At 41.6% G+C, this 15,487-nt stretch overlaps 1 protein-coding gene across 2 annotated transcripts in view; it reads left to right on the top strand.

The window, feature by feature from the left end:
- Nucleotides 1-15,487, top strand: part of ogfod3 (2-oxoglutarate and iron dependent oxygenase domain containing 3) — a 145,292-nt gene that overhangs the window by 96,025 nt on the left and 33,780 nt on the right. Inside the window, exons 8-9 of one of the 2 annotated variants that reach the window (XM_043714604.2) lie at nucleotides 8,743-8,866; nucleotides 11,724-13,569. In XM_043714604.2, the coding sequence (XP_043570539.1) occupies nucleotides 8,743-8,866; nucleotides 11,724-11,869 (270 nt within the window). In that variant the 3' untranslated portion in view covers nucleotides 11,870-13,569. Of the gene's footprint in view, nucleotides 1-8,742; nucleotides 8,867-11,723; nucleotides 13,570-15,487 lie in introns of those variants that run through there. The other variant, XM_043714605.2, reaches the window with a different exon arrangement.

Genomic DNA, 15,487 nt, shown 5'->3' on the forward strand with positions numbered 1-15,487 from the left:
AAATGCTGGCAAATGGGACTAGTTCAAATTGGAATGTCTGATGATGCGAATAAGTCGGACTGCAGCATCTACTTGCATACTGAATGTCTCTCTGATTGTGTGCATGTTTCTTTTTGACATTTCTCTTTCTGATGTGAATGGGTTGAAACCTGAAGTAAGATTCAGCAGCTGTTTTAGCTTCTATTGTTGAATCTTCTGGGTAGGAATGTCAATTCTGCTCCTGTGTCCAAAAGGCACTCAGTGTCCAGATTGCCCTGCCCTCATGGTCACATACAATCCATCTCCCCTCTGCTGACGTAAAGCCAGTAGGAATGTAGAGGGGCACAGGGCGGGCTCTTCCAGTTTTTTGTCAACTTTAGCAGCTCCTGCTGCTGCTGGATGGTTAGTTTTTTGAACTGTTCTCAGAGATTGGTGTTACTCCCAGCTCCCAGGGTCTCCTATTCCTCATTGCTTCTTAGGTGATTTCTCCTTTGTCCTTTTTGTCAGCACCCCCTGGCCCAATTGCCTTCCTTCCCACAGAAGTGACACTTCCCTGAGCATTTGTCTTGTGTCTTCTCAGGGTTACTGGGGGGTCTGTTTCATTTGTCCTGCCTGAAGGGCTCACAACTCGACACCCATACCTTGTTTGAGCTGGTGGGCTCAGTCCACCAGTTCGTGGTAATTCGTCGCCCTCTGATCCCAGTCCGGTATGGTGAATTTAACGTTTTAGTGAGCTCAGGTTTAAATCCAGCCAAAAAAGCAGACTTCAGTGGACTATAAGCACAACCTTCAAAATCTCTGTCATCCTGTACTGTTGGGACTCCTGCATATTTTTTCCAGGTCTTCCTAAACCTTTACTCATATTCTGTGACTACTTCTGTGGGTTTTTGACAGCAACCTATGACTTTCGTCCAATCGGTCTTATGCCGACTATACCCTTCTACCCAATGTTTTATTGCTGTCCAGCCAGCTTGCAGCTTCTGCTTGTACTCTCCAAGCACATCTTTGACTGCCTCATGTAGGCGACATCCTTCTCGTTTACAATAATGTTAAGAATTTGTATCCCGTCCCAGGGATAGAGCATATGTCTTCCTCTTATCCAGTCTAGGCTATCCCATTCTTCATTGGCCCTTTCTTTGGGTGAGATGTTTCTTTAGCGCACCTGTCTGTATTCTCAGAGGTTGCAGGTCCACGCACATCCACCTCACATATCCATTTTTTCGATCTTTACTTTCCTGGTTTTAAGGGGTCGTAAAAATGATACTGGGAATATAGAGTGCTGGAGTCCCTCTGTTTCCCAAGGGTGATAGCTTTGGTTTTCCAGGGTCACTCACGATCTCCCTAATTCACACGTAGTTGGCAATTTTCTGCTTTGGGTAATTTCCTGGCATAGACTATGTTAGCCAATTTGAGGTCTAGATGCGGGGGATTTGAAACAAAATAGCCACCTCATGAAAGATTCAGGATTGCGTTCATGGACTAGATCACGACTCCAAGGAGGAAGCTTCTTACCCCAAAGAACTGTCAGTGACTGTTTGGTTTAGACGATGTCCCCAGCAATCCTGCCCAATGATGCCAAGTTGTGGCATCATGTCTGTCTGATCTGCTTGCATAATTAAGAAGTGTTAGTCCTTTTGTCTTTTAAGTTAGTAAAAATACTAGGCCTATGTGCTCTAAATAGGTAGAGCATAAATTGGGCCAGTCTAAATTGATGCAGAAAGGCTAGTGATGGGAGATAAGGAAATAGCTGAAGAACTTAATAAATATTTTGTGCCAGTTTTCACAGAAGGCATGAGTAATATCCCAATAATTAAGGAGAGTCAAGAGGCATAGTTGAGAATGGTAACCATTACAAAAGAGAAAATGCTAGAAAAGCTAAAAGGTCTAAAAATTGATAAATCTCTTGGCCCCGATGGGCTACATCCTAGAGTGCTGAGGGAGGTGGCTGAAGAAATAGCGGAGGCATTGGTTGTAATCTTTCAAAAATCACTGGAGTCAGGAATAGTCCCAGATGATTGGAAAATCGCTGTTGTAACCCCCTTGTTTAAGAAAGGATCAAGACAAAAGATGGAAAATTAGAAGCCGATTAGCCTAACCTCAGTTGTAGGTAAAATTCTAGAATCCATCATTAAGGATGAGATTTCTAAATTCTTGGAAGTGTAGAGTCGGATTAGAACAAGTCAGCATGGATTTAGTTAAGGGGAGGTCATGCCTGACAAACTTGTTAGAATTCCTTGAAGAGGTAAAGTAGGTTAGACCAGGAAACACAGTGGATGTTATCTACCTAGACTTCCAAAAGGCCTTTGATAAGGTGCCTCACCGGAGGCTGCTGAGTAAGGTGAGGGCCCATGGTGTTCGAGGTGAGCTCCTGGCATGGATTGAGGATTGGCTGTCTAGCCAAAGGCAGAGAGTTGGGATAAAATGTTCTTTATCAGAATGGCAGCTAGTGACAAGTGGTGTCCCACAGGGTTCAGTGTTGGGGCTGCAGCTGTTCACTTTAAGGGATTGGGGGCATTCTGGCGAAGTTCGCCAATGATACAAAGTTAGGCGGACATGCAGGTAGTTCTGAGGAGGTGGGGAGGCTGCAGAAAGATTCAGACAGTTTAGGAGAGTGGACCAAGAAATGGCTGATGAAAATCAATGTGAGCAAATGTGAGGTCTTGCACTTGGGGAAAAAAATAATGCAGGCATGGACTATTTTCTAAACGGTGAGAAAATTTATAGAGCCCAAGTACAAAGGGATCTGGGAGTGCTAGTCCAGGATTCTCTAAATTTGACTTGCAGGTTGAGTCCATGGTTAAGAAAGCAAATGTAATGTTGTCATTTATCTCAAGAGGGTTGGAATGTAAAAGCAGCAATGTGCTACTGAACTCTTTCAAGCTTTGGTTAGGCCCCATTTAGAATGCTGTGTCCAGTTTTGGGCCCGCACCTCAGGAAGGACATACTGGCACTGGAGCATGTCCAGCGGAGATTCACATGGATGATCCCTGGAATGGTAGGCCTAACATATGAAGAACGGCTGAGGATCCTGGGATTGTATTCATTAGAGTTTAGAAAATTGAGGGGAGATCTAATAGAAACTTACAAGGTAATGCATTGCTTAGAAAAGGTGGACACTGGGAATTTGTTTCCGTCAGGCAGGAATGCTAAGATCTGTGGGTACAGCCTTAGAATTAGAGGGGGTCAATTTAAAACGGAAATGAGGAGACATTCCTTCAGCCAGAGAGCGGTGGGCCTGTGGAATTCATTACTACAGAGCGCAGTGGAGGCTGGGATGTTAAATATCTTCAGGGCAGAGATTGATAAATTCTTAATCTTGCAGTGGCTTTGAAATGTTCATCAGCCATGAATGAATGGTAGAGTGAACTCAATGGGTTGAATGGCCTTACTTCCATTCCTATATCTTATGGTTTTATAAATAAATTAGAAATTGTACCTGTACTTAATAAAAGAACAAAGGATATTAACCTGATTACTGCGGCTGGGTTGTGAAATTTGTTTACTATTTGCCGGTATGAGTTTCATTCATTCGTGTAATTTCATGGAAGCGCTGTTTTGTCAGTTAGTTTCTTTAGGGATATTAGTTCAGTTTAAAGGTATTTAACAGGTACTTACTAATCGGGGAATCTATTCAGGTCCAGGAGATGGTTGGTAAGGGCTAATTAATATTATAATGTTTCGTGGAGACTTGATGGGGATGGTATTGTTCTGTATGCGACGGCAAATGTTGCTTGTAGTCAGGGCTGATCAGGTGTGAAAATGCAGTAAAATATAGTGTGCTGATGACTGAGTTAATAAATTTGACCTGTAACACAATATCTCATAACACAATATCTGAAACGGAGTTGAAACCTGAAGTAAGATTCAGCAGCTGAGTTAGCTTCTATAGTTGAACACTTAGTTTTTGTTTGTATGGTAGATCCACAGGGGCAACAGGAATTTGGAGAGGTATCTTGTTCCTCACTGCTTCTGCAAATACAGTCCTTACAGATTGTTGAGGCTTCTTTTGGTAGAATAGCTGTTGATTTCTGAAAGTCTTCATCCTTGTGTGCTCCTTTCTGTCCAAAATCCTCTCTGACGGTGTCTCTCAAGATTTTTCGGAGTGCTTTTGCACAAAATGCTTTCAAATCATGTCTTTATTACAAACAAAGGAAAATCGCTGCTATGTTAATTTCAGTGAGGCATTGTTCCATTGGTCAAAAGAGTTTATTGTGCTACTGTCCTTTTCTGTCACTTGTTCTCCTGGGAACTTTGAATTCTCACACCTTTAGAAGGACCTAATGTATTTTTCAAGATTAATCAAGTTCCAAATGTCCATCTTTGTGATTGATGCCAAGATGACACAGTTTTACAGGCTTTAAACCCTTCCAGCAGAATGGGAGTGCTACCTTGAAAGCATTTCATGCATTTTAAAGTAAATATGCTACCCTGTCTATTTTCTTCCCCCAAGTCTGTAAAATTAAAACCACACAGTCGTGACAATGTGTGAGAGAGAAAGTGAATAGGTGAGGACTGAATGGGTTCGCAAAGAGGTCACAGTGACAGAACACTCATCCAGATGCCAACCACTGTCAACGCTCGCACTTTGAAATTTGTAGATATCATGTAGTGTTGTATATCAAAAGATAACAAGAAAAAGGTGCTAAAACTGGCTAAAATACCAGGAATTGATGTTAAACTATGTTATCTTATGCTAGAAAAGTAATGTATTTTTAATTTTGATATAAGCAAAATTGCAGGGTTCTTCTGCCTCTTTTTTCACAATGCTTTATTAAATATTATCCCTAAACCTTGTTTGAAGTAGTTGCAGAGAAATGAACACAATGAACCTCAAAAACATGGAGAGGTATTTTAAACTGAGAAGTTCCCTAACAGTTCTGATCAATCCTGCAGAACCACATCCAGGTTGACAGTAGTAGGAGAGAATGCAAGGTAAATCAGGAAGTTGGCACTGATACCAAGTTTGTTTTTCAAAACTTGCAAATTGTTGGAGTTCTTTCAAATCATACTTAAAATTAACTAAAGTTATATTTTTTTCATAAAGGAGGAACTGAAACTGCCTTGGATTATCCCTTTCTCAAAACAGATTAAGTGATCATTTATCTTATTGCTGTTTGCGGCTCTGTCTGTTTCATTACATGAAGTCACTACATTACGAATTAATTGTTTTGAAATGTTTTTAGATGTTATTGAGAGATGTGTTGAAAATATAAGATTTCCTTTTCTTTTAAGGATGTGTATTTTATGTGAATGTTTAGCCCTTGATTCCCTTATCAATGCAGGAATTTTAACTGTTGGGATTGCACAACTGTGTTGAACATATTGAAATGAGTCACTAATGGCACATCTGCTTGGGCACCAGCTGTTTCCTTTTAAATGTCTCTTCCTCTCAACTGTCTTCTTCCAATCTCTCATTCAGGAAACAGTGAGTAGAACCTTGTTGCTCCTTCAAAAAAATGGTTCAAGCATGTTTTATTCTTTAGTTTGCTCCATTGCGTCCTAACGTGTTCTTCATGATTGCAAATTTGACATTTTTGTAAGTTTGCCAAAGCTCTAACAGATTGTTATCTTTGGGTAAATATTCCTGCTTTTTTTTTTGCACACAGCTGACTTCCCAGCATGAAATCCATTTGCTACTGCCATGGGCCATTCTTGTTTCTAATGCTTTTGATGCTTATCTTTCTCTGTTCCTCATTTCTACAAAACAGATAAAACCCTTTCTACATTGATTCTAAAGGCAAATGAAAATGAATTCTTTATAGAATTCTCATATTTCAGAGAGGGAAATTTGTGATCCAATTTCAGAAGCATTTGAATCAGAGATGCTTTGAAGTCAAAGAAATGTATTTTCTGTCTAGGCAAAGGTGAGAGTGATGCATTGTTTCTGAACATGAAACTTAAAAACAGGTCAAACCTGAATTCAAAAATCTGAGATGCAAGGGAGGGTTTTATTGAACAGACTGTAGCTTGTTTTATAAAGTTTTATTTATGGGATGGGAGTGTCCTGGGTGAGACCTGCATTTATTGTCCATGTTTATTTGCCCTTCAGGAGAAGGCAACAAACTGCCTTCTTGAACAACTGCAGACCATGTAGTGTATGTGCACCCACAGAGTTATTCGAGTTCAAGGATTTGACTCAGAGACTATGAAAGAACAACAGCAATATAGTCCGAAATCAGGATGGTGTATAACTTGGAGAAGAAATTGCAGGTCGCAGTGTTCACATACAACATCTACCCTTATTCTTCAAGATGGTAAAGTTTATGGGTTTGGAAGGCAATCTTGAAGAAGACTTGACAAGTTGCCACTTGGATCTTGTAGAAACTGGAGCTAATGGTGCCAGTGTGGCAGAAGTGAAAGTTTCATGTGGTGAATAGTTTGATGATCAAGCAGTCTATTATTTTCTTAGATGTTGTTGGGAGTTACCCTGACTTGTGCTTTATCCATGGGGAATGGATTTTTTAGTATTCAGGATGTGGTGCAGAATTCCCAGCTTCAGATTTGCTCTTGTAGCCCAGTATTTATTTGGTTGGTCCAGTTCAGTTTCTGCTCAATGGTAATCCCAGGGTGTTGATAGTAGGATATTACGTGATGGTAATCCTGATGGATATCAAGGAGAGGTGGTTAGCCTCTCTCTTGTTGGAAATAGTCATTGCCTGGCAGTTGTCATTCAAATGTTACTTGTGACTCATCAACACATACCTGAATATCATCCAAGTATCGCTGCATGTGGACAAGAACTGTTTCAGAATCTAAAGAACTGCAAACGGTGCTGAACATTGTGAAATCATCAGCAAACATCTCTGTTTCTGACTTTTTGATGGTGGAAAAATCATTGATGAAGCAACTGGAGATGGCTAGGCTTCAAACAATATCCCGAGTAAATCCTGCAGCAATGTCCTGGAGCAGAGATGACTGGTCTCCAATGACTGCAACTGTCATTCTTTGTGCCAGGTATGACTCTAGTGTGTAGAAAATCTTCCCTGCTTCCCACTGATTTCAATTTTGATGAAATCCTTCATACCACATCCAAGTGAACACTTCCTTGATATCAAGGGCTGTCACTCTCCCCTCTCCTCTGGACATGAGCTCATTCGTCCATGTTTGAACAAACTTATAATGAGGTTTAGAGCTGGTGGTTCCTGGCAGGCCACAAGCACATCATTGAGCTGGTTGTTATTGAGAGGTTGCAGCTGTTAGTACTGCCAACAGTGCTCTCCGTCACTTTTTTGGATGTTCATTTAGGTTTGTATCTCTACTGCTATTTTCTAGAGTCCCACAGCTGTGCTCTTATGTAAAAGATCACTGATTTTAGTGATGTGTTTATCTCTGATGTTATCAGTGTGCTGTCATAACCTCAATTGGAATAAATCATTTTATTATCTTCATTTAATAAAAAGAAGTAAAAGGAAGGAAGGCTCTAAATTAATAACTCAGTGTATCTGCCAGAAAAACAGACAGAGGAATTTGACAAGACTGCATGTGACGATACAATGGCTTTAAGAGGTATATTTTTTCTGTGTTTTTTTTAAATGAAGAAGGATTGGGACAGAGGCACTGGGCAGTCTGCTTGAAAGAACATAAGCTTGTGAGGCCCTGGGGTGCTTTCTAAATCAGAACAATAGAAGCAGCCTGAATGGGTGGGGTCAAGCTCCCACAGAACCAGGATTTTTAGTTTTAGTTTTTCAGTAGCAGATGCCATGGTCTTGAAGCTGGGTTTGGAAGCTGCCGGGCATCTCTTCCTGCTACTGTCTGAGTTTTCACTTGATGTTTTTCCTTCTGGACTTGAGAATTACATGTGAGACGGTCTATTTTACTAAATTTGCCTTTGTCAAAGGTGTATTTAAGGAAGGTTACTATATTGAAACAGTTACTGTTTAGTAGTTAAATAATCTGCTATTCTATTAAGTTTTCTAGTAGAGTTAAGTTAATCCAACTCTTTCTTTTGTTGTATTTTAACTATAATGTATGAATAAAGTGTGTTATACTTCCAGACTGGTAATTTGACCAATCAATTGCATCTGGAATGCCATGCCTGACACTTGCCTTTAAAATAAGAAAGAGTTATGGTCACGGCGATCTTCTTTATGTATTTTGAGGGCGTTTGGTCTGGTCCATAACTCTGCAATAATCATTCAGTTCATAATATTGCAGTTCTTAAAGCATTCTTTCCAGGCTGATTTTGTTTTTATTGTGTAATATCAAATATATTAAAGGAATATTGAAGTATTGTTTCCCTATATTGCACACATCTTTTACACTCAAAAATTGAAAACATGGTTACCTGACCATACCAGTTCTACAACTGCTACATGTTAAGGTTCAACTAATGCCGATAATGTACAAAGAAGAACGTGCATTCATATTACATTAAATTGCTTGTCTAATAAACTGGAAAGACCTAGGTGCCTCAAAATGCTCCACAGTAGTTCTTGTAAAGTGGACCAATGCTGAAGGGCAGATTTCACTCAGTAAAATCCTATAAGCAGCAGTGAAATGACGAATGACAGTTCAGTCTATACCTGGGCAATTCTTCAAAAGGTTATTTTACTGCAAACAGTTTTATAAAAAAGTATGTTCATATTATGACTATCACATTGCAGGGGATGAACATTTATGCTGTTGCACACAGTTTGTTGACAGTTTGACAGATGAGCTGAAAACACTTCCAACTCATTACACCGGATAATGCTAAATGATGTTTTCTTCCCAGGAATTCAAACAGGACTGAGATTTGATGAGTTGTTCTGGTGTTTTTCCCAGGTGACATATGGATCATTTGACTACACTTCACTACTGTACCTCTCTGACTACAGGACTGACTTTGGTGGTGGACGATTTGTGTTCGTTGATGAACTTGCCAACCGAACTGTGGAGCCTCGGCTAGGTATAAATTTTCTTGGCATTTTCTCAACTCTTACAACCTATGTAAAATCCTTTAAAATTTGTATTTTGGACTTTATGGTCTTCATCTTCCATTATTGAAGAATTGAATATTTTAACATATTTTGTCAACATCCGTGTTGTTCAGCTCAAGTCCTATCAAACCTACTGTGGAAAACTTCCTATACTTTCCCTCACTCAGCTAACTTAAATAATCGTAAGTTCAAAGCAGTATCCCTGTTCGATTAATGTTTATTTCTACATTTTCCACATTTTAATGAGAATTGTACTTTTATGTTGTTGGCTCCTGTTTAGTTGAAAGTGAAGTAAAATTGATCGAGATCACTTCATCCTGTCAGGTGGATTCAAATCCAGGTTGTGGAAGTAAAATAATTGTTTTTGGTCAGTTTTCTCTTCTATTGACATCCCCTGAAACTGTCAGAGTGTACAGTATTGTTGGAACTTCATGGGATTGGGTGATGTGGTGGGGGGAGGATGCACAGAACAAGTTGATCTATCCATACAATGGCTGCAACAGAGGGTTAACACTGACAGTGACTTTGGTTTTTTGGGACATGGAGCAAAGGTTGTGAAGAAGGCAAGTTAGAATCAGATCCTCCATGCTCCTTAGCAGTGACAGAATGCCATCTATTTGGCAAGCCAATGCCGCAGCATCTTGGTTGTATGCCCATCAGTGCTTCCCCTTTGACTCCCTATTGAAGTCTTCATCTGAATCTCCTGGAGCAGAACTCATCTGGGTCATAGCCATGCAGTCAGCTGGGGCAAAAAACTCTATATTAGCCTCCAAGGTATATTCAATGGCAGTATCTGAACTGATCTGTGTGAGTGTCAGATCTGTAGAGCTTCTGGTCTCCTTCCTATCAGAAAGATGTTGTGAAACTTGAAAGGGTTCAGAAAAGATTTACAAGGATGTTGCCAGGGTCGGAGGATTTGAGCTATGGGGAGAGGCTGAACAGGCTGGGGCTGTTTTCCCTGGAGCATCGTAGGCTGAGGAGTGACCTTATAGAGATTTACAAAATTATGAGGGGCATAGATAGGATAAATAGACAAAGTCTTTTTCTTGTGGTGGGGGTGTCCAGACCTAGAGGGCATAGGTTTAAGGTCAGGGGAAAGATGTAAAAGGGATCTAAGGGGCAACTTTTTCACGCAGAGGGTGCGTGCGTGTATGGAATGAGCTGCCAGAGGAAGTAGTGGAGGCTGGTGCAATTGCAACATTTAAAAGGCATTTGGATGGGTATATGAATAAGAAGGGTTAGGAGGGAATTGGGCTGGGTGGCAGCAAGTGGGACTAGATTGGGTTGGGATATCTGGTCAGCATGGACGGGTTGGACCGGAAAATCTGTTTCCATGCTGTACATCTCTATGACTCTCTCACTCTGTCTCTCTCTCTCTCTGTGTCTCTGTCTCTCTCTCTCTCTCTCTGTCTCTCTCTCTCATTGGGCTGCTGTGTTGGGCAGTTGGCAGTTCTTGGGTGTCTGAAATCTGGCACTCGGAAGGAGAAGGTCTTATTGGAGGGTGGTTGGTTGGGAAGCCAGAGGTCCATGGATTCTTCATCAGCAACTTGTTGATCATGTCAGATAGCGGGATGAAGCTGGCCACTAGTTCACAGTGAACACAAGACAAGATCCTGCCATCATTGTTAATGTTCACAGCAATTTTTGGATGCTTATAGGTTCTGTCACAGACAGCACCATGATAGAATCATGCAATGATTACAGCCTGTCTGTACTAGCTTCTAGTAAGAGCTGCTCAAGTGACCAAATACCTTGCCTTTTCCTTTGGACCTGCAAATCTTTTTGCTTCAGAAATTATCCAATTTCGTTTTGAATACCATGTTTTAATTTTCCTCAAACACAATCCCAGGCAGTGTACTCCAGATCCTACCCATTAGCTGTGTAAAGTATGTTTCCCCATGATGTGGGCAGCAACTCTTTCATCGGCCTCTGGAGATGCAGACTCAGCTCTGCCTTCTCCTATTCTCCTGCAAGAGAAAGAGAAGAAGGTCAGGGAGTGCATTGCACAGTAATTGGGTGATGTACCTTCTGCAACTGAACAAGAGGTGAGTGTGAGGCTTGCTGCTTTGATTGTTTACGTGACTGGATGAAGGAGTCAGTCCTGAGTATCAGGGAGTGCTCCTACTGGAGTGACTGGTCCTGTAATGTATTGAGCAGCACGAAAGTTTGTGATGTAGAGGTGGACAAAGTCAGAAGACACATGACACCAGGTTATAGTCCAACAGGTTTACTTGCAATTGTAAGCTTTCAGAGCACTGCTCTTTCATCAGGTGAAGTGGCGGGAAGTACACAGACACAGAATTTATGTGCAGAGAGATAATAGCAAGGTAATTGATCAAGGCCATCCCTCTGCCCCTACTTCTCGCCTTCAAACAGCATCGAAGGGTGTGATGCTGGAAAAGCACAGCTGGTCAGGCAGAATCCAAGGAGCAGGAAAGTCAACATTTCGGGCATAGCCCTTCATCGGGAATGAGGCCTCCTTCCTGATGAAGGGCTTATGCTCAAAATGTCGATTCTCCTGCTCCTTGGATGCTGCCTGACCGGCTGTGCTTTTCCAGCACCACACTCTTTGACTCTGATTTCCAGCATCTGCAGTCCTCACTTCCTCCTAGCCTTCAAACAGTTGCCTAACCTCAAACAGACCATCGTTCACGGCCTTCAGGAGATCAGTGACCACAAAACCCCACAACTCTGCCACTGCCATCTCTGCCAGACGTGTTAGATCATCGACACGGGTACTACCATTACATGTGGGAACAACACCCACCAAGTACACAGCAGGTCTTCATGTGACTTGGCCAACATTGTTTATCTCATACACTGCAGGCAAGATGCCCCGAGGTATGGTATATCAGCAAGACCAAGCAGATGCTACGACAATTGATGAACTGACACTGCGCAACAATCGCCAAACAAGAATGTTCCCTCCCAGTTTCGGAGCACTTCAGCCGCCAAGGATATCCGGCTTCTGATCTTCGGGTCCTCCAAGATACACAACAATGCAGAGCTGCCGAGCAGAAACAGAAAGCCAAGTTCTGCCCCATGAAGATGGCCTCAACTGTGTTGGGTTCTTGTCATGCTACATATGGCCCCACCACACTGTTCTGTATCCGTAAAGTCTTCCTTACTGTACTGTTTTGGCACCAGCACTTTGATAAATTGCTATGATCTCTCTACCTTAATTAGTTTGTACAGTTTTGGATTACTTGTTACTTTTGTTAGACCCTCATCAGGCGACTCATATCTATCATGTTATTCCAGCCATTTGGTTTGTCTCCAGGACCATCCTATTTTTGATTTTCTCTGTACGTTTGGTTGGATTATAGGTCATCCCTTCACTTGTTCAGCTGTTGATACTTTACTCACACCTTTTGACACTTCTGATCACCTGCAAAGACTTGTTCTTCAGCCTGTCGACGCTCCACTCACACCATTGTATTTATTATTTGGCACTCTTCCTTACCTGGAATTAGCTTGTCATTATCTCTCTGCATATAAATTTTGTGCCTGTGTGCTTCCCCCTACTTCACCTGTTGAAGGAGCTGTGCTCCTAAAACTTGTGATTTCAAATAAACCTGTTGAACTATAACCTGGTGTCGTGAGACTTCTGACTTTGTCCACCCCAGACCAACACTGGCACCTCCACATCATGGATAAAAAGGTGAGTAGATGTCTTATGAAGAGACATTCACTGACATTGTCCACTCACCTGAAGGCAATTGAACTACTTTTCCACAGCTGCCGGGTTATTAACTCTGAAGGTGTCTTCATGCACTGACGTGTCTGAGGTGAGGCTGTGAACTGATCTTTTGGCCTCCTCACAGAACAGGGCATCTCTCCTCCTGCCAACCTTCAACATAAGCATTCCTACCATTATGGAATCCTCTTTTTCCCCTTGTGTTCATTTCATGCTAATTTACATTGCAGCAATATTTTTGTGTAAATTGCCATTAAGGTATGGCCTACCTTGAAGCTGCGTAGGCTATTGGTACCGTATTCTCAACAAAACAATGCTGCTGGAGCCTCCTGTTGAGTTCAGAGACTGCAGGCAATCTGGAGGTGCAGACAATGGCTTGGGACCGAGTTGCTCCATTGTTGTCATTATATACGTGGTGGAAATTTATTATATGTGTGGGTTTTCTGGGATTTACGGGGATTAGTGTGCTTGAGAATAGACACTTTCTGGTCGAACAAAGAGTAGATAAAATGTAATTTATTGAATTTATGTCATTGATGATGCACTGTGTATTGACAGGACACTATCTTCTCTCAGACTCGCCGTGACATCATTGTAATGGGTGATGCTTATTACACGCTATCAAATATTAACCCTTGCAGACCCATATCCAGCTGTAATGGGGAATGGAAGTGGGGGAGCATGCACCAAGTTTTTACATTGTCACCCTTGATCTGCATGGCTGGTAGGTTACAAGTTGTCATGCCTCCCTTGCAAAAAACTCAAAGGCTGTTTGCTTTCCAACCTGCAGCCTTTCAGGAAGGATTGTAGCAAGTTCCTCAGAGCAGCAAGTCTGTGTGTTCTTTATCCTCAAAACTAGACAAACAGGAAAATTGTAGAATTTTTCACCTTGGCTGCAATAAGCTAGCTCAACGCTTGGAACCCTGTACACCAGATGACAATTAGTAACACCATCTTTACTAACTTCGTTAAAAATCACACAACACCAAGTTATAGTCCAACAGGTTTAATTGGAAGCACTAGCTTTCGGAGCGACGCTCCTTCATCAGGTGACAATCACCTGATGAAGGAGCGGCGCTCCGAAAGCTAGTGTGCTTCCAATTAAACCTGTTGGACTATAACCTGGTGTTGTGTGATTTTTAACTTTGTACACCCCAGTCCAACACCGGCATCTCCGAATCTTTATTAACTTCAGCTGCTCAGGGATAGCAAAGGCATTCCAAATAAGCTTGTCACCTGTGAGTCAGATACCATCCTTGTAATCTGACTCTCAGAACCTTGGTAATTCAATCCAGTTTTCTAATTACTTTCTGTTTGGATTTTGTTGGTTTGAAATGGCTGTTTTGCTGTCAATGCTACTTCAATGGATACTATATAAGAACAGTAATTCCACTATTATTAGTAGCTTGGAATACATGCAAATGAATGGTAAGGTGCTTTTAATACCTGACACTCCACAGTGTGACATAGTATGAGGTGAGGCTGTGAACTGGTCTTTTGGCCTCCTCACAGAACAGGGCATCTCTCCTCCTGCCAACCTTCAACACAAACATTCCTACATTATGGAATCCTCTGGCTGTTGCTGTTCCAGTTGAACTTAGTGGCTTAAAGATGTTCTCCCTTCGAATGTATGTTCAGTTAAAATCCTTCAGCTGCTATTGGACAAAGTATTACTTCCATTCATTCATTCTTGTTATCATATAATTTCCCTGTGTACCACACTAACTCTCCTCTACTAAAAGAAAAATATTGTGATTAAACACTATCTGTGGTAGCTATTGTTGTATTTAGCCATTCTTTGTTTGAATTTATTATTCCTGTGTTATAAAGTCATAAAGCTGCACAGCACGGAAACAGACACTTCGTTCCAGCTCATCCATGCTGATCGAATATATTAAGCCAATTTAGTCCCATTTACCAGCATTTAGCCCATATCCCTTTACACCCTTCCTATTCATATACCCAGCCAAACGCCTTTTAAATGTTACAGTTGTGCCAGTCTCCCACCACTTCCTCTGGCAGTTCACTCCACACATGTACCACCCTTTGTGTGAAAAGGTTGCCCCTTAGATCCCTTTTAAATCTTTTCCCCCTCACCCTAAACCTATGCCCTCTAGTTCTGGACTCCCCCAACCCAGGGAAAAGATCTTGGTTATTGAGCCTATCCATACCCCTCATGATTTTATAAATTTCTATAAGGACACCCCCCTCAGCCTCCAACGCTCCAGAGAAAACAGCCCCAACCTATTCAGCCTGTCCCTATAACTCAAATTCTCCAACCCTGGCAACATACTTGTAAATCTTTCAAGTTTCACAACATCCTTCCTTTAGCTGGAGACCAGAATTCAATGCAGTATTCTAAAAATGGTCTAGCTGCAACATGACCTCCCGACTCCTATACTCAATACTCTGACCAATAAAGGAAAGCATACCGAATGCCGCCTTCACTATCCTATCCACCTATGAATCTACTTTCAAGACTATGAACCTGCATTCCAAGGTCTCTTTTCGAGCAACACTACCTTACCATTAAGTGTATAAGTCCTGCCCTGATTTGCCTTTTCAAAATGTAGCACCTCACATTTGCTACATCTCGGCCCATTGGCCCGTCTGACCAAGGTCCCATTGTACTCTGAGGTAACCTTCTTCTCAGTCCACTACACCACCAATTTTGGTCTCATTTGCAAACTTACTCACTATGCCTCCAATATTCACATCCAAATAATTTGTTTAATAACAAAGAGAGTGGACCCAGCACTGATCCATGTGGCACACTGCTGGTCACAGGCCTCCAGTCTGAAAAGCAGCCCTCCAGCACCACCCTCTGACTCCTACCTTGGAGAACGTTCTGAATCCAAATAGCTAGTTCTTCCTGTATTCCAAATGATCTAAC

The sequence above is a fragment of the Chiloscyllium plagiosum genome, unplaced genomic scaffold (assembly GCF_037043375.1).
Source record: "Chiloscyllium plagiosum isolate Xiang-an unplaced genomic scaffold, Cpla_swu_hap1 HiC_scaffold_25, whole genome shotgun sequence".
Taxonomy (NCBI): domain Eukaryota; kingdom Metazoa; phylum Chordata; class Chondrichthyes; order Orectolobiformes; family Hemiscylliidae; genus Chiloscyllium; species Chiloscyllium plagiosum.